Raw genomic sequence first — 19,688 nt, 5'->3', positions numbered from 1 at the left:
TCACAGGCCCTTGGGTTTATCCTTCCTACTGATCTGGGATGTTCATTTTGATCTTTTGCTAAATTCGTCGCATATCAATGGCGTCGTGACTCGATCGCCTCCGTGCGCTCTGTTGAGATCAGTCAGTAAGGGACACTTACAGCACCACCACGGTCTTCTCTGGCAGAGCTGCCGGTCTACATACGCTGGTGGCTTTTGTGCATTACTGTCTGATTAATGACTCGACTTTTTGGATCGGTTGCCAGTTGTTTCATAATTGCCATTAAACTGCAGTTTGGTAGCATTCACGTGCTGGTGAAAAGCACTTTGCATGCACATTAAACGTTCACTGTGCAGGCTGTGTCGCCCTGGGCATTTTGCACAATTCTGTGCACTCAGGCCTGACAGCTGGGTAGAGGGAAGAGTCCCTATGGACAGCGCATAAATAATCTGACCAGACCTTTTAACCTATCTGTATTGTGCACCTGTGCAGTTTGTTCACTGATGAACAAATGCTGAATGCCTGTGGGTTAAACCTGCTTTAGCTTACTGAGCCTGATTACACACACACACACACACACACACACACACAGAGTTTGTTGATCATCTCTGTAAATGCCAGTCACCTCCTTACCCCCCACTACTGGAGTACAGTGGTGTTTAATTGAGCCTCTGCCTCCCCCTGTGGGCCGCAGGCGGGGGGGAACAGGTGGTCTCTTTGGCTGCGCCCCAGGGACACGGTCTGTCCCTCACCCGTGGGGGGGCAGATGAGCTAACGGTGGACAGCACTGCACAGCAGGCAGCTCTGGGATGCTGATCAGCTATTCGCTCACGTGTGTGTGTGTGTGTGTGTGTGTGTGTGTGTGTGTGCGCGTGCGCGTGCGTGCTGATAATCAAAATCCACCCAGGAGCAGCAGAAGTGCTTCTCAGGGGAGCTTTGTTTACATGGTCGCAATGTTTCATTATTATCCATGATGGTAAAGTGTTTCTGAGTGTTGATGCCGGATCCGACAGCTTCCTGTCTGTGGATGCCAATGCCATAATGGTTTGGAAAGGCATGCTGGACCAGGGATGGCTGCGTTGCTGTCACTTGCTGTTACTTCTCGTTCTGTTAGAGCAATCTGCTGGTACCATACTGACTACTAACCAAAGGGACTTGGTGCCACAGCGCTTTCCAGCAAGGTAACCGGGTCTCTGAGGCAGGCCATGGTATCAGGTGGCGGGGCGGGGCGAGTCCGCACACGCTCAGTGGTTTTGCTTCGGCACAATCAGTCGCTCCAAAGATTCTGCAATCTCAGACATGCAGGGACAGACCAAGACCACAGATGTTCAGTTCAGAATTCATTCGCATAAGCCTGGATGGACTGAAGTATTTATATAGACTTGCATGAAAAAACGGAGGCACAAACGCATGACATCATTAATTGAGGTGTGACATATTTCAGTCACAAATCAACTAAATTTTTTAAATACTTGTTTTATCTCACAGATAAAATGAGAGCCTAAGGTAACAACATCCTGTTGTGTTTAATGTCCCACATGGCAGCATGTTCTCTGGTTTCATGCTCACGTACCTGCCACTGTGTCAAATCTATCCTTCTCTCTCCTAGCCATGATAGAACAATGCAAGACATTGTCTACAAATTGGTGCCAGGACTGCAAGAAGGTTGGTGATTTTAAAATGTTTGTTTCTTTTTTTTAATTTATTTTCTGGGCCACACACACACACACACACACACACACAAAACATGACTGTCAGGTTCACTGTCCCAAATAGAAGTTTATGTTCTGTGGTGTACTTAACAACTATATGAATGTCTGTCTGGTAAACCACTTGAGGCTCTAATGGAAATGACCCTTATATCTACATGGAGATGTCTTGGATGGCCAAGACTGACATTTCAAAGTTATTTTCTAAATATTGCTCTTTGTAGCGGAGTTGAAAAAGCAGAGAGATTTCTATCAGAAGCTGGGCATGGAGGTACCAGGGGACATCAAAGGAGAACTGTGCAACATGAAACCACACCTGGACTCTCAGCGTAATGGTAAGTCCCACCCTCACCCTTAGTTGGTATAATCCAGTTGGGAGTAAGCATAAGAGCAAAACCTAAATTCCTAATAAATCAATAATTACAGTTTTGAGGAAATCAGATATTCTCTCTGGGACTGTGTCCACCCACGTGTTACCAGGTAAGTTAGCCACATGAGAGCAGGGCGCCTTTGTTCCACAGTGCGTGCACTCTGATTGGTGCACTCTGGGTTACGTGGATGGTCATCCATTGGTGCACCAAAACCACAGCCTTCATCACTGGCCCAGCATGCAAGCCTGATTTTGGTAATTAAGGCTCAAATGGAAGTGAAAGTAGTCTTTTACTCCCCACTGCCGCAATACGCTTGGCAGCCCTGCACCTCGCAGTAAGAGTTCGTTTAAGCACTGCACTGATCCACAGGTTTGTCCTGTGCTCTGGCTTCCTCCAAGAAGAAGAATAGGGAGAGGGGGAGAGGGTGGATGGAGTGCAAATTTTTAAGCCACTGGGCAGCTGCTTGCTTTGATTTCCTGAATACTGTGGCAGGAAGTGACATGGCTGACCCAGAGGATGCTGTAATTGTGCTCTTACTCTCGTACTGCCAGACTGTCTAGGCAGAGTCTGGTGCTTTTCTCCACTTAATGTGATCAAGGACTGTCTGCTATTGAAGGAAAAGAAAAATCGACTGCCACGCAAAATGACCAATCACAAGCCTGCACCTTTGGCATGTTGTATAGAAGGAGGCAATCTTGAAAACGGAGCCATGATAAACAGTGCCTTGGGAAACGCAGAAGTATGGCTCGGCTGGATGTGGGAAGTGTAGGATTTGGGGTCATATTTAGAAGCACTTCCTCATGGGCACTAAAAAGTAGGAAGGCTTTCATGTTAGATGTTGGTCTGTAGCACTTCGCTCTACTTTTTAATGCCCATGAGCAATGCAGTAGATGCAATTATGTTAGCTAAATCGCCCAGATGCAACATCAGCGTAATATTCCTCGGTGTAAGTAACAGCTAACTTATGCCATTGTATGTGTGGTATTTCACTTGAGATTCATGTAACCAACAAGATCAGATCACATGGAAACTTACTTACGTATTGTTAACTTACTAACTTATTAGTTAATATGAAGTGACACTCGAATTACTTTTAATGTAGAGATGCCATAGACTTGGCAACGCCTCTGGGCAGTTATTTCAAGTCTTTCAAGACCAGGCTATGTCTATGAATGCTGACAGACTTGCATACTCTAAACTTGTAACCAAAAGATTGTTTCAAATACATATTTTAAAATCGCTTGTACAAGCTTAAAAGAATGGCCCCCAAAAAACCGCTCTAATAACGCAAAAAAAAGTTGTTTAAAAAAAATTTCAGGTTGTTCTGGATTCCATACATGCGCACATCTCAGCAAGAATAGGGACAAAGATTGCATGACACTGAATTTAGTGTGGCCTAGTTTTTTTTGCTGTTACTACTTTACCAACAAGATGATGGTTCACCTGCTTCTCTCCAAATGACTTTGGTAACTGCGTTGCTGGAATCACTGTGCTGATAACCAGACCAGTTTCAGGCTAAGGGAGGTGTGGTGGCTTCTACGAAACCTGTCCTTGCCACAGCTGCTCAGCCTGACGGAGAAAGTGGCCCAGAACAAGCCTTTCCGTCCTCCTTGCCAGACTTATTGGACAAGAAATCTGTTCCTCATCCTTTCTCAGCTGCACAGCCAGTGAGTTTCAGGTTAGCCTGCTCTTGCTCAACTGCCCTTCTGCTGCAAGCGGTTGAGCGGGAGGTTGGAGCTTCTGCAGGAACGAAGACACGAAGTGGTCCAGCACAGGAATCCGAGGCTGACTTTTGCGTGCTGAAATTTCTCCTCGACTTCTTGTAAAGAGCATCCCTTCCCACCTCTTGTGTGACGCTGGCATCCTTTCATCTGTGGTGCCCCGAGTGTCACCCCTCACAGGTTTGTCCTGTCTGCATCCGTCTCCGAGAACCAGGAACGTCCTTCCGGCCGATTAACCTGTCTTTGTCCCTGGCCCCAGAACAGCAGTCACCCCTGAGCTTGTTCCCATTGATTAGGCCCAGTCTTGTTTTCTAGACAACGGGGAATCAGTTGGACATAATTGTGTTTAGGGGGTTGGTGTTGGAAGGCGGTGGCGCTCTGATTAATGTTCCAGCACCCAGTCTTTTTAATGAGGAAACTGTCAGAGTGGAGTCGGCGTTATTGTTTACAGCCGTCACCTACTGCACTTGCTCAGTGTAAGGTTTCAGGGCTTAGCAGGCAATGAATAATAAATGGACGAAAATGCTCCACTGAATTATAGATGAATCAAAACATTTATCAGAGGCTCGGGAATCGATTAGAAATGCAGAGATGCAAGGGTCCCAAACATGCACCTGCAATATTACAACTGGTATGTTTCAGACTGAACAGCGCTAAACATTTTGAAGTCTATTTAATTAAAGTCGATCCGCTTCCTCCCTCCAGATTCAGACCCCAGTTCACTCTTCCGCCTTTTCTTGTCTGTTTACAAAAGCTTGATCTGTGCACACGACTGCCACTTCGTTTTGAGTTTGACTGCATATGCCAGTTCCCCTGCACTTGTCTCCCAGTAAAGCTGGCTGGCAAAGCATGGAACAGGAACCGCCACAGATGGATGGCTGATTATGGTCCATGAATTGGCCTGCTCCAGGGGGCCAGAATGGAGTTACAGCCATTATAAACAAATACTCTCCGTGTCTCAGCCTGTGAGTGTTTCTGTTCCCAAAACCAGGTGACGTGAAGTCAGAGGATGCTGCCAGTAAGGAAGGACGTGATGAAAAACCAGAGGAGGACAACGATTACCATCGCAGTGATGAACAGGCAAGTGTCAAGAAACACACACGCATGTGGGATCTCTCTCTCTCTCTCTCTCTCTCTCTCTCTCTCTCTGATCTTCCTGTACTATAGTCAAGGGTTTCTTTATTGCCGTTGTCAGTTCGTTCTAGGCTGTATGAATTACTCCTGAGTTACTCTTTACCCAGAAGGCATTCACAAATCTCATTCTCCCCTCCCCCCTGAGTAACTGGGGCATTATCGATGTCTTCTTTCACACGTTAATTTGTACGCGGCACTATAAGAGAGAAACACCCTTCTTTACCTTCCCAGAGCCAAAGGGTGTCAGAAGAGCGATGCAGCGCGCCGTCACTCGCTGACTCGGGTGGGGCGCTGCTTTGTATTCACCTCCACCCGCTGCGCTGCAGCTGGGTGTAGTTAATTTGGCAGGGCTGGGCATCGGGGTGCAGGGGCTTCGTATTTATGCTCTGCACTCTACTTCAAAGGCCAGCCCGGCTGACACCGTATCGCATGTCCGCTGTGGAGAGCAGGCAGGGGTTAGCTCGCTTTGCTAAGGGGTGGAAAGTTTGCACCAGCAGCCGCACCTGACCTCTTCTGAACCGTGAGCAGAGGACGTGCGTGACTACAGTGTACTGCGTGTAGGGGAAACTGCAGTTCTTTTAGGCTACAAAAATAGCAAATGGATTCTGTGATGTGGGTGACAGTATGTTTTGTCTTTTTATATCAGTGGTGGCTGTGTGTGTGCGTGTTTTGGGTAGCAGTGCATTTTGGATGGGAGTTGTGTGTGCGCACATGCCCCTTCTACATGTATTCAGCAGAAACAAGCTGTATGAACAAGTATGTCGTTCCTGGGGATTGTGTGTGGGGAGAGCAGTGCTTGGAGGTAGTGAATTAGTCCTGAATACGTGTCAGACAGCAGAGGAAGAGGAGCAGCATTTTGAGGATTCAGAGGGAGAAAACACACCATTTGGTGAACGTGGCTCGAATGGTGGGTGGGTGTGTATCACTAGAATGCTTAAGAAGGCGTGGTGTCTGTGCCTGCAAATCAACCTTACATACGGTGACCTGGGCCTGCCAACTCGGGTCAGGCATCACCAGCAAGAACAGCATAACCAGTAACTCTCACTGATGTATAGAACAGTCTGATTTAATGAGGGTACACAATCTTCTTATCAACTTAACAGAGACTGTAATGTATAATTGTTCGATTTGCTAATGAAAATCTCCTCTCTTACAGGATAACTAGTTTCCCAGATATGACCTTGAAACATTCATCAACATTCATTCCCTAACATTACCATAAAGTAGAGATTCATGAGTTTGTCATGGTTTAAAACTATAAAGTTGTTAATATGAAATTAGGGATGTGGTTCATTTTGAATTATAACTCTCAAATACGAACTTGCTTTCATAATACGGCATGTGAGGACTCACGCAGTGTTTAAATTTATATGCTTAACATTCATACAATATGTGTATGATAAGTTCATGCCTCCATATTATTCCATTATATTAATTAGATTTAGGGCAGTAAGGATGATCAAATCTGTGGTAAAGCTCAGGTTTTGTTTTGGTTTTATTTTTATTTTTTTTAGGCCCAGTTGGAAATGAATGCCAGGTCTCTGTTGCTTTGATCTGAACGTGTAATTGGCTCGAGCAAGTACTGCATTAGTCATTTGTGTGACTGTTTGTGTCAATTATAACTGTCCTGGCTGTGCAGTAATGACCCAGTAATGACACCACTCACACACACCCTTACACATGCAAGCACACGTGCACGAATGTGAGCACATAGTCATATTTCACTTTCTCCCACGCTAATGGCACAAGTCCCTGGAGGTGCTCTATCTCTAATAGTGCCGGCCTGGGGGGCTGTGCTGTCACCCCCCACTTCCTGGCCAGCTGCACTCCCTGCCTTCCTGTTCACTGACCTTAAAATGGACTTGCATTTAACATTTATAAACCAAATCTAGACAGTTCCTCCAGATGAGCCCAGAAGCTGCATGTGCGTGCGTGCGTGCGTGCGTGCGTGCGTGTGTGCGCTGGACATCATCCTGCAGTCGGTGTGGGTGCACACAGATACACGCACGGTGGTGCTTGAGCTGCAGTGGGTGTGTGGGGGCCCAAACACACAGGCACATACTGGGCATCAACCTGCAGTGTGGGTATGTCTGGGGAAGGGATGTGAACTGATGCTAATTAGATGAACTGTAATGAGGTCGATGTTTTTCTCTGGTACATAATATCCGCTTGGTGTACAAAAGCTGTGATGTGTTTTGGCCAAGATTTGCTCGATCACTTTTTAAAATGACACCTAGTAACCTGTGTAAAGCTAAGACTTAATGGTTCTTCAGTCGTGTCTGCGTTTGTGTGTTCTCCCTTACATGTTTCGGTCGGTCTCTCTCTCCCGTCTCAGGTGAGCATCTGTCTGGAGTGCAACAGCAGTAAGCTCCGTGGCCTGAAACGGAAATGGATCCGCTGCTCAGCTCAGGCTACTGTCCTCCACCTCAAGAAATTCATTGCCAAGAAGCTCAACCTGACCTCCTTTAACGAGGTAGGACCTGTCAGGCCCCTGGCTAGCTCCGTTTGCCACTCTGGCCCTCAACACATGCCTAGTGTGAAGGCACACCCCTTTTATGAACTCACCTTATTAACTTTGGCTGCTACAGTGACAAATGATCGTGTATCAGCTGACGCCGGTCTTCCCTCTCTGTCTTGCTAGCATAGTCAAAAGCCACACAGACGGACCGAGCTTTGCCACACAAGTGTACTTCCCCTTATAAGCTTTTCGCACTCATGAGAGGGTAGTGGTAGCTCAGTGGTTAAGGTACTTGACTAGTAATCAGAAGCTTGCCAGTACAAGTCCCACCACTACCACTGTTGGGCCCCTGAGCAAGTCAAATATTGCTCAAATTGCTCAAATATTCAGCCATAATTGTAAGTCGCTTTGGATAAAAGAAAGCATCAAATGCCATAAACGTAAACGCGTTCAGAGCAGCAGAAGCTCTGGTAATATGATTTGCGTTCTGTCATGTATCAAGCTGCCTGTTGGGAGCATGTTACCACGGTTACACGAGTTTGGGGCAGAGCTGATCATCGTTGGTGTTCCGTTATCCTTCTTTCCTTCCCTTTTTGCTGTGAAAAGCCTGTGGGCGTCATGCCACATGTATCCATCTGAAACCTGCTTCACACAATATAACTGTCAGACGCCTTTTCTTCTTTACTGAGTATGTAGACATTGTTGCTGCCAAGCTTAATGAAGTCCCACCAGTCCAAAATAGCACAGGCCCGTGCCGCAGTTTCCCTACCAAACGAAGGAGCAAAGACATTGTAGTTCTGTGATAATTGCATTGCAGTACAGTGGATAAAATTAAGGTAATAGAACAATGGTGAAAGAAAGACATAATCCAAGTTGCTGTAGCCTTTTTGTTGCATTCATTATACCTCTGGTCTTTCCGTTTGTTCTGCCTGGCAGTTGTTTCCACCTCGAAGATGGTGTAAGGTGCTTCAGTGCCAAGAATAGCTGCTTCATGCAGGTTGCACCCCTCTGCCAGCAGGGGGTGCTGTGGTGATGCTGTTCGGCATTTCCTCACTGGCCTGGGTCATACACTCTCATATCCAAAAAGTGCGCACGCACACACACACACACACACACACACACACACACACACACACACACACACACACACACACACACACCCCTCACACACCCTCAGACCGACCACTGCAGTATCAGTGCTCAGTGACCTGAGAGGGGAATGGAAGTGTTTATTCTCAAGCGTATTCCCACGAAGGCATTAAAAAAAATAAAATCTTGCTGTCTGGTAGAAGCAGTTTATTGAACACAGGTTAAAGCCACATTCCAGTGCTAAAGCGGATTCTGTGCCACAAATGTTCCTGAGCCATGTGCTATCCTCTTTTTTGTGTTTATACCTGTTGCCCCCAGTGGTTTTTAATAAGATTTGATGGTGAGGAACGCATACTAGACAGGGATGGTTGGTCTGCATTAATTGGTAATTCTAAAAGTCATAATAAATTAATTTAATTACTAAAAGCAAACAGCTCAACGTTGCTGAGCGAACGGTCACAGCTGCTATCACATCATGTCTTCTTTATGTTCAGTGAGCGACCTCTGTGCTCTGCTTGCAGCTGGACATTTTATGCAATGAAGAAATCTTGGGCAAGGACCACACCTTAAAGTTTGTTGTGGTGACGAGATGGAGATTTAAGGTAAATATCTAAATTATCTGCTTTGAGGTGCGAGGCGAGACAGACTCTCTTGATCAGCAGATGGAAGAAATGCACCACCACTACTTTCGTGGGTTTATTAAGAGGCCTGAGTTGAACTTGTTCATTGCTGAGCAGGTTTCATCATGGATTTACAGATCAAGAGATTTACTCTCTGCAGACTTTTTGGATTATTTATTCATTTAATAATTTGGATTATTTTATTTATTTATTGATGAGATGTAGGATGCAATTTTCATTCTAAAGCTTGCTTTTAGGATTCATGATAAGAACTTTCTCACTAATCATTCTCCATGTTCTTTGTGCAATCAACTCCGGTGAGCAGTGTCCATAGGCAAGAGTGACGTTGAGCTTGTTGCACAGAGCAAATATTGCCTTTTTCCATTTGCCCTTCTATGGGTTCTAGCTGTAATTAGATGCATAACCTTTAAAGAGCATTGACAAAAAATGGATCTGAAGAATGGCAACGCTAAGACTGCCTACCGACCTTCCGCTGGCTGTTTTCAGTCAAGCCTGTGCTTGTATGTATGTGTGTGTGTGTGTGTGTGCACCTGTGCGTGCATGTGTGCTGATATGTTGTCTCTGTTGCAGAAATCCCCCCTCCTCCTGCATTACAGACCCAAAATGGATTTGCTGTAGCCGGACAGGATGGTTGTTTTGGCCCAGCGGTCCAGGTCTGGGCCGCAGACTGTTTAAGCAGAGACTATCAATGGCCACACCAAACAGACCCCGCTCCCAGGGGTCGCTCGCACCAGACACGAGCCAACAGACAAAACTCGCACCAGCTCAGTTCCTGCTACGCTGGGGGTTCTGCAAAACAGCCACGCTTTACCCTCACTGTTCGTCCGCTACGTCCTAGATATGTGAACAACCAAGAGAAAACATATATTTATACTTTTGTACAGAAATAAGGCATGGACCTAAGACACTAATGGTGCTCTGTTTACACGCAAGCAACAAATAAACAACGCAAACGACAGAAAACGAAGCGATTTTCTACGGACGGCGTCCTCTCTCCCAGATCCAGCAGCAGGCAGGAAGGTGGCTCCGTTTGGACACCCAGGCTGCTCTCTGGGGGAGGAGGAGCTCTTCACTGTCCACTCTCTTTCAGGTCAACAGCTCAACACAGACTTGGGAGCACAGAAAGTATAAGTATACGACAGTTGGTTCCTGCGCATACGAGTTGTGAATCGTCTCAGAGCATTTTTTTTCCCTCTTATTGAGTCACTGAAAGTGGAATTGTGAATAGACAAATTTTTGTGTAGTAATTTATGTTCTATTTACAAGTATTGTACATACAAATTGTTACAGCAACGCAAGAGAAATAAGAGTTGATAGATGAATTGTATGAGTGAGTGTGCATGCGTGAGAGATATGGATGGACAGACACAGAGAAAGATTGAATGGTAAACTGAGACTGTTTAGAAGGCTTGTGTGTTTGTCTGCAGATGTGTGACAGCAGAGGGACACAGAGAATCCAAATGAATTACGTAGTCATATTTTATCAGAATAGGTCCTTTCTCAGTGGGGCACCATATCTCACTCAACACAAAAACTTGTGCTCTTTTGTATAATTGAAGGGGATATTTCAGTGTCTAAGTGTGGGGAAAATGGCAGTGATCTAAATCAGAAGCAATTTTGAAATGACGAAGTGCTTTTAAACCATTCTCCCATGTTGTTAATTAGGCACTGCAGAACCATTAAAATTGTGTAATGATGAATCGTTAACTTAAGGCATATTAGTCATGTAAAATGTAATCACACTTCAAATGAACAAGCTGCCAGCATTAAAAAAAAAAAAAGGAGAAACACTAGCTTGTTCTGGAACAAGTAGGGTTGCTATATTAAATGTTTTAAATGAAAATAAAATTCCATAGTGTCTCTGGACATGAACATAACGCAGCACAGAAATGTACCTATCCCTGCATCTATCCCCTGAGGTTTCCTTCACCCAGATGTAGAATCATATATGCAATACATAGGCTTTATCACTCATTAACATGAAAGAACATAAACATTTAGGCCTACATGGACGCTTTAGTAGCCCTCTCCTCTACAGAAAGAATGTAGCCCATATGGCCATCCGTACGTGCGGTGCACCTCTTTTGTTTCGCTACCTTTAGTGCCAAAGGCTTAAGAACACCCTTCAGGCTTCATGTTTATTTTGTATGGCAAGCTGTGTGGAAGGCAAAGTGGTGAGGTCACGCCTTTGACCTTAGCAGAACCGAATGAGGAAGAGCACCGAATAACCAGACGCTGTGGGTAGCCGCCATCCTTCTTTTTGAGGTTTCGCAAATAAAAGATTTAGCATAATTGTTTTATTCCTTGTAAGCCGGAGCCCTCGCTCAAGGTATAGAGTTGATCCATTATATTTGGACTTCGCTGTCGAAGTTCATGGCTTTCACTGACGGATGTGTTTTGCCTGATATCACAAGCACGTTTTAAAGGGCTCTCTGCATTGAAACTTGCTGTTTTCTCACGATCAAGTCCTCAGTGAAGAGATAATCAAGGTGAAAGTTTTTGATATTAAAATATTTAACTAATTTTTACTAAACTCTTGCCTCCTTTTTTGGCATGCAAACAACTTGATAGACAACAAAGTAGAACAAATGAGGTCTCGTAGCTCTTCATATCTGTCTACTTTGACACGGGTAAATGCCAAAACCAGCTTGACCAAATCTCATTTTATTTGGTTCTCAGAGTTTTTTGTGCGTTAATACATGAGTCTTCATCTTATTTTGTGTTTTAATACTACAATCGTGCATCAAACCTCTTGCCTGTAACGTGTATCCCTTAATTCTGGATGTAATTACCTTCTATGGATACAATTACCTTTCTTGATGTCTTATAATGTGAAATATTTCAGTACATACTGAAGAAACATTTATGCTTTACTTTTTTTAAGCACAAGTTTTGCTTAATGTCATTCTAACATGGGTTTTTGGTTTTTGAGCCTGTCACATTTGGTTTATTTATGAACAAAGCCGCACATTTCTGCAGCTGTTCTTCATTTCCAGTGAGTCTTGCTCATGTGTATGCGGGTCACTTCAAGTTGTAAATGACTAGTATTCATTACTGGCGACCACCAGTTTACCACAGTGTGTACTCAAGAATGGTCCATAGTGGAACAAATATGTGTTAAATGGTTTTATTTAGTGCTTTTCCCACCTGGACTTTTATTTTATCTTGTGTGAGTACAGTTCAGGAATTGTGGCAAGTGGTTCATGGACCAGGACTGAGGTGGCTTTTCTTCCTGTGTCGTTTGCCATGGTGAAGGCTGGTGGGGTCTGTCTTTCTTCTGAGCTGATAAATGGTGCTAACATTTTATACATTTGGTATATATATAAAAAAGAACCCTTACCATGGTGCAGATCAGCGGTGAATGGTAAAAAGTATTTGTATTTTTTGTCGTTTTTCTCGCTTTTTTGACGTGTTTGGTGCTCTTGAATTTTGTAAAGCTCTTTTCTCCAGCCTGTCTGAAACAGATGTCTCTGTTTTATTTTGTGTTGGGTTTTTTTTTTTTTTTTTTTGGTTTGTTTTTTTGTTGTCCTTGTGAGTTATGGAATCAGAACAGGAAGAACAGTAAAACAGAAATGTCAGGGCTGCTCTATCCACAGTGACGCTCACGATACCAAGCTTAATTACAGAGCTTTTCCACATGGAGCCAACATTCCCACTCTTGGCTCACTTCACTGGATCTAAGCGTGGTTCCAATCTCCATTCACTTCTCATCATCTGAGCTTTTGCTCACCATTGGTCAGATGTGAGAAAATATCTAACCGTTAAGACGGTTTTATCCGGTTCCAAGGCTCAACACAAGGTTCGGTTGAGCCACGCCTCGCCCTTGGAGGACGGCTGCCGAGTATTTGCGCAGGCCCGCGTTTCCTTCGTCTTATCTGGGCTGCGTTGAGACGGGGGCTGCTGCACCTGATGGGCAGGCTGTAAGAGGCTTACCCAAGGCCCACACCGTTGCCCTGCATGCTCTGAGCTCCAGTCAGACCTGGATAGAGCCAAGAGGGAGATAATGATGGCCAGACTCTGCTGCTTTCAGTGGTGAGCCAACTGCTTGGCCTTGGAATCATGAGGAGACTGCTTTGCTCAGTGATGCTCAGACTGGAGTACCCTGTCCTCAAGTCAAGGTTTCGACTGTGATTTTGTTCAGGAATCGTCTTTTGCATTTGGGCCCGTCTCACTGAGAAGAGTCCCTATCCACCCAAAGGGTGACCTCTGTCCATTGGTCAAAAACTTCAAAGGCAGGGCCCTCCCAGTCTTGAATGGGCTTTTAAATTGTGATAGTTTTGTTCTAGGTTGTAATGTTTTCTCTTGTCTCTGAACTTTCAGTAGCTTGAGCTGTATGTGTGTGTGCTGTGTTGAAAACAAATGAACATGGATTTTCTTTTGGAGGGTGGGTGTGAGTGTGAGAGAGAGACGAGGAGTGAGAGTAGCTAGATAATCCTTCAGATGGAGGCACTGTGAGGCCAGTCACCAGCACATCCTTCCCCAGTATGCCTCACTGCTAGGACTGCATTTTAACCACATTTCCATGGTTACACTGATGGAAAAATGAGGAACAATTGGTTGGTGATTGGTGGTTGCTAGGTGTCTCAGAACAGCTGATCAGTTGATGGTTTTGACGTCAGTCACCACCACACCCACCTGTGGAAATTTGTGAAAGGCAAGAGTGCTTTTGAATCTGTGTGTCCTTCAGATAGCTGTGGGTTTGAATTTATTTCATTAATACAGAGTGATTTTCAGGAACCAACCTTCACAGTGGCACCTCCCAATGAGCCATATATACTGTTATTTTTTGTTTTTGTCCAAACTTTGTTTTTAAAATATTATTTATTTATACTGTAGAGTCCTACAGTAGCCTGTTTTGATATGAAATGTCAAGAAAGTCGCTGTCCTTTTGTGTATTCATTTCCCCCTTTTGAACATGCACAGGACTTAAAAATGAAAAAAATGTCAACCCATCTACTTTCCTTCCCATCTTTCTGCGTGTGATATCACCTTTAGTTCTGTTAGTGGAGGTGAAATTATGTCTACATTATTGCCCAAAATGTCTGTAGTACTCCTGCGATAAGGTTAGAACTGCAAAAACCTCTCATTTTAGGTTGGGTGATTCATTGTGTTTGCGAGGAGGAATAATGTGCAATATACATCTCTCAGATGGTTTCTGGTTTCAGCTCTAGAAACTCCATTTCTGCTTTTCTTTCTGTCAGGTGCTCAGGTCACTAATAGAGTCTTTTCAGTCCTCACCACATAGATTCTATGGCTGCCTGTGAGGCTCAGATCACACTATTTTTTCTTATTCATTTTCAGCCTTTTGTTGATTCCTTTGCGGTAAATCCTTGGCACTTAATGTGCCATTTTTTTTTCTTCATTAATTGTATTATGATTATTTATTGCACATGTAATAAAAAAAGGTTTCCATGGCTACATATAAAGGAGTTTTAGTTTAAAACTTGGCTGGAGTTTCTTACAATTTTATGAACGCTTTTGTTGAAAAATTAAAGTGTGTATTTCATGAATAAATGCCTTAAAAAGAAACTTGTGTAGTTTCTGTGAGTCTGCCAGGGGTGCTGTTCAGTGAAGGGGAAAGACAAGAAATCACATATTAGAAAATCCATTTGAATTATGTTAAAGTACAATAAACTTAAGAATTGACAGTAAAAGTGCAGAACATCTCATATAGGTATGTGTCAAAATTATGTGTAAAAATTACAGCACAATATTTCATATATCAAAATTGCATTGGTACTTTCTTCAACTGAATTCATGCTGGTGCACGTCCTGTTGTGTTCATTCCTCTATGGATGTTACTGTAGTGGGTGAAAATGTAGTCATATTAAAAGTTAGTTAAGTTAAAATAAATTAATTGCTTCCAGATAAGTTAGGCTGTATATTCACTATTGTAGTCCACCATTTGCTATGCTATATAGTTTAAAATGGAGTTCTGGTCTTTTCTCTGTTGTGCTTATCGATGTGAGTTATAACAAGCTGTCTTAGGGTTGGAAAACATTTTGAAAATGGATTTGGCAGTTCTGTTTTTGCCTACCATAAGTTTAAGCTTTTATGTCAAATGAAATTACAGTCCATTGAACAAGTGCATAGAAACGAGATAACGGGGTAGAAACTCGTTTGCTTGCGACTGGCAACATCCCTGGTGTATTTCAGGCAAACCGTTCACCACTATGGCTTTAGCTGTCATATTATCTTTCAGTTTGCATGTGAACAGTTCTTCTTTCGAACAATTACATGACAGTATTTCTTTGAAACAATTCTGCTGGGATAAAGAAACCGCAACTCTTCCAAACTAAGGGCAATAGCTCCATTGTCTGCAGTGCTACACGTGCGGAATGAATGGGCCACAGAGGGGGTTGCCAAAATGCAGAAGTGAGGCTGAGATCCATTGGCTGATATCCATTAACTGAGATCTGACTTGGGTTGCCAGAGATCTTATTTTCAGTTCTGCTTCTTCGTTCCCAGATGCTGCAATAGCTTGTGGCTAATGGAGCAAGGGGAATTAATAGGGTCCTTCATTGTTTCTGTGTTATGCTGGGCCTCTTGGCCTCGCTGCTTCTTGCAGTATAAACTCTAGGACACTGTAAAACCTGAGAGTTTGATAAGGCAATGTTGCTATGATAAAAGTATAAGCCAGGATGGAAATAGCAGAGCATGTAAGTAAGGAAACCTTTATTTGTATAGCACCTTTTCAAGCAAAGCACAAAAATGCATCTTATGCAATGAACATAAATGAACAAAAATACATAAAAACAATAAAACAAGACTGCACAAAGACACGCACAATAACACGAAGAACAATTTTGGAGCTTTTAGTGTTTTTTTCCTTAGACGTTTGTCCAAAGGCAGGCTTTTCCACAGTGTACGTGCGCATATTGCAAAAGCCTCTGTAGGAGACTGCATCCAGTAATTTGTCTAGGTGCTCTCTAGGTCTCTTTGGTGTCTGGATGATTGAAGATACAGGAATAATGACATGCAGAACAGACTTTAGGTGGCCAGAATGGTACTTTTGCTTGGACTTCGCATGCATTTAGTTTCACATTTATTTTCTCACAGTCCACATCCGGTGCTGCCACCATAGTGAGGAAACATCAAACGTTACTTCCCTCAGGTATTTAATTTTTACTGTTTATTTTTATTTCATTTTTATAATTCCTCAAAGCATTATTTTTAACAGCTCATGTTGTTACTTGGGATTTGTTTTTTGTTGGAATGTGGTTCCAATAAAAGTAAAGCAGTTGCCTCATTTAAAAATTCTATCACCCCTTCAGCCAGAATGTGGTGACATATAGTCTAAAACAACAAATGTCACATAATAAACAGGAGCCAGTTGCACTGAACAAGCAAAGGGCTTGTTTTGTACCAGTTTTACTCTCTTCTTCATGCAGTGCTCTACACAAAGCTCAGCCCATTAGCACATTATCCTAACTGGCAACTGATATATACAGTTCAAGTCCGGTCTTCTGGGAAGACTATGATGATCGGAGAATCGGACAGCCGACCCCACGGCTGCCCATTTCCTGCCTACTAGGCAGAGCCTCAGCATGGCCTTTAGGGCACAAGACCTGTCATCGTGGTGGCTTTGTAAAATGAGTGATCTGACCAGAACCCATGCATTGTTCTATCAATAGACTCACAACAGTGTAGTTTCTAACAAAATGATGCTTGTGACAGTGGCTCATGTTTCATAGCATCTGCCATGTCGGACCTGTAGTGATGCATTTGTGAAATTTTTGTGTCACTGAGGTGCATGATGATGGCCAGAGCAACCCTTGAGTATTACATCATTTCCTTTCAGTCAATCTTTGTGCAGAAGAGGTCTACCCTACATTATTTTAAAGCAATTATGATGTGGGTTTCTGTATAGGTTAGTTTAAACAGAACACAATATTTGGTTTTGATAATTGACTAAATTCAGCGTATCCTTCACCTGCTGTGTATGGGAGATGGCTCCATTTCTGAGTCTGTGTTTGCCAAGAGGGGTTCTGATACCATATCTGGCAGAAGGAGGATACTTCTTCCAGACGAGAGGAGCTGAAGACATTTTGTGCTGTAGAAGTGAACCCATCAAGTCCTCCATCCACAAAATTGAACTGCTCCCAGCACTCTGTTTTCACTTTTCTTGCAAGGATGAAGTTGTTATTATTGATGCTTTTGTATCAGTAAACAGGTCTAAAGCACAAAGCAAAGAGAGTGGCTGATTGTGTGAGTAACTGTAAGCTAGGGGCCACAGACTATGGCACACAAAAACACAATAAAATAAGAGCTCTCTTCTGAAGCCTCTTTGGCCTAGCTCTTTCCCCGAGGCCATGGCCATTAAATATGGTGTACTCTTCATCTGGTTGCCACAAGCAACCTGCTCAATGACCCTCCACGTTTCCCAGCTGTCGCTGTACTCTCTAGTAATCTGTGTGTTCTGTCAAAATAGCAGAGTAGCTTCTACTGCAGCTTCCCACGATGAGTGCTCATGCCAGCTGAGCGGGCAGCTCCTGGCACGCTTGTGCCAGGTCCACAGCTCAGTCCGGCATGGGGCTGAAGTCAGGGGGCTACAGTACATATTCAATTAGCAGCAGACGCTAATGTGGAATCCTGCTGAACTCTCTGTAATGCTAGTCCAGAGATTCCGGTGCCGGCCCACAGGCACACACACACACTGCCAGAGAAAGTGGGCACTCTGGCCTGTGAGGATCTATGCCAAGACGGTTTCACAAGTGCCGGTAGTGGCCACCTTCCTGTTCCCCAGGCAGGGGGGGTTAGGTTCTTCCAAGCATGGTGACTAAGAGATGAGTGGTGGAGATCTGTGGGACCAGTGTTACATGTTTGGATTTTACTTCAGCACACAATAAATACCACAGGAATCAATGGGTCTAGACATGAAATAAGGAGGCAGCTTTCAGATGTTTAGTGTTGGTCATCATCTTCTTTTTCATCTTCTTCATCTTCTCCTCCTCCTCCTCCTCTCTCTATCTCAGAAAATTTGACAGAGTAGTCCACACCTCTTTAGTACTATGTGGTGGGGAGTGAGGTGGGTTATGTATTCCATCACATGTCCTTTAAAAAATGTATGCTTTTAAGAATCTCTCCTTTAGCTATACTGGAAAAGAATGTTAGTCTTTAAAAAATATATTTTTTTAAATTTTCATTTAAGACAACATCCAGCCTGAAGCTCTCACATTAGGCACACAGACTTAAGGTAATGAAGTCCTGAAGAACTTTTCTTACCTTTCATATCAAAGCAGCCAAGCCTTTTTATTTCAACTCTCAGGTGCAGTCTTTTAAGAGGCTGCTCCAAAAGAAAAGACAGCATTAAGACCTGAGTTCTCTGTTTGCCACCACTGATTTTCAGATCTTGACAACTCTTTATCGATCTGTGTGTTTGTGACCCCATTCTGTGACCTGTATTTCCTGTCTGTGGTTTTAAAGCAATTTACCCAAGTTGCCTGCCACGAAATCTTCTCTCTTACTCACGCTCTCTGCCTCTTTCTCTCAGCTCTTTTTTCATTCCTTCCTTCCTGTCATCTAAGATGATGAAGACACTCTAAAGTAATTTATCTGACAGGCTGGCCCTAGACTGTTGGCGGCCCGTGACCTGCAGAAATGAAAAGCATGACATTTCACTTCTCCTTTTCTTCTGGCGACTGAGGGCATTTAATTTTCACCTGGCCTCCTGGGAGATTTTCCCTTTGGTCAGATACCCAGAGCACCCAAGGACCAAAAAAAGAAAGAAAGCGTTGGCCACTCCATGGGGCCGAGTCTGAGCCTGCAGTACTGAAGGTTCCCTTTTGGTTAGGGTTCCCAACCTCTTCAATAATGTGAGCTTTTATGTCCTCCCGCCTTTTCACTGAAAGCACAAAGTGCTTTGGATAACCACTGAACTCCATCTCTTAGTGTGCTTCAGTGTTGCACTATGCATGCAAAATAGTAGCAGTCTGAGTGGACAGCAGAATCACAATGCAGCTGAGCTTTAAGTACTATTCCAGTATCAGTTTTGACTTTAACCATTAAGAAATCAACAAAACAATGTATACAAGGTACACTGATACTATAGTAGCAGACTTACATTTGTGATACTTGAAAACACAGGCTGTGTTCTTTATATTTTTATCGTGTGCCGCTGCAGAAACACCCCTTTTCAAATGCAATGCCCTTCCAAGCAGACCCTGACTTAGCCAGGAGCTCATTAATTTGGTTGACAAACCTGCACTTCTGCCCCCTTATCAGCGAACCAATTTTGGACTTTCATTTTGCAATAAATTATCATTTATTACTGAATATCAGCACTGCCAAAGTAAACAGTCTTGGAAAGGAAAAATGTTATTAAGAATTTTGTATCCTGAACATATTCTAATCACTTCAAGATTATGCACCAAGTCCTGCATGACATGAATGCATTCAACCATGTACAGGTGCTTTATGCAACAGGCCCCTGTAATGTCATCTCTTCCTGCATGACAAATTCCTCACTTTGATCCATTATTACATTTTATTTATAGCAAACCGGGTACAGCAGAAACGCCACATATTAGACTGCTGTTATCACTGAAGCAATTATAGTGTTAAAAAAATAGAATTTCCATTTTTA

General features: G+C 43.5%; 1 protein-coding gene across 5 annotated transcripts in view; it reads left to right on the top strand.

Annotated features, from left to right (window-relative positions):
- The window catches only part of pcgf3 (polycomb group ring finger 3), a 56,651-nt gene that overhangs the window by 11,632 nt on the left and 25,331 nt on the right, over positions 1-19,688 (top strand). For 2 of the 5 annotated variants that reach the window (XM_027009645.3, XM_027009646.3), the window contains 6 exons: positions 1,590-1,645; positions 1,914-2,024; positions 4,773-4,861; positions 7,251-7,388; positions 8,984-9,064; positions 9,674-14,632. In XM_027009645.3, coding sequence (XP_026865446.1) covers positions 1,590-1,645; positions 1,914-2,024; positions 4,773-4,861; positions 7,251-7,388; positions 8,984-9,064; positions 9,674-9,721 — 523 coding nt within the window. In that variant the 3' untranslated portion in view covers positions 9,722-14,632. Of the gene's footprint in view, positions 1-1,589; positions 1,646-1,913; positions 2,025-4,772; positions 4,862-7,250; positions 7,389-8,983; positions 9,065-9,673; positions 14,633-19,688 lie in introns of those variants that run through there. The other 3 variants (XM_081712899.1, XM_081712897.1, XM_081712898.1) reach the window with 2 other exon arrangements.

Source organism: Electrophorus electricus, chromosome 4, assembly GCF_041902795.1.
Source record: "Electrophorus electricus isolate QZ-2024a chromosome 4, ASM4190279v1, whole genome shotgun sequence".
Lineage (NCBI taxonomy): Eukaryota > Metazoa > Chordata > Actinopteri > Gymnotiformes > Gymnotidae > Electrophorus > Electrophorus electricus.
The sequence above is the reverse complement of the archived record's forward strand: the minus strand, read 5'-3'. Positions and strand labels throughout refer to the sequence as shown.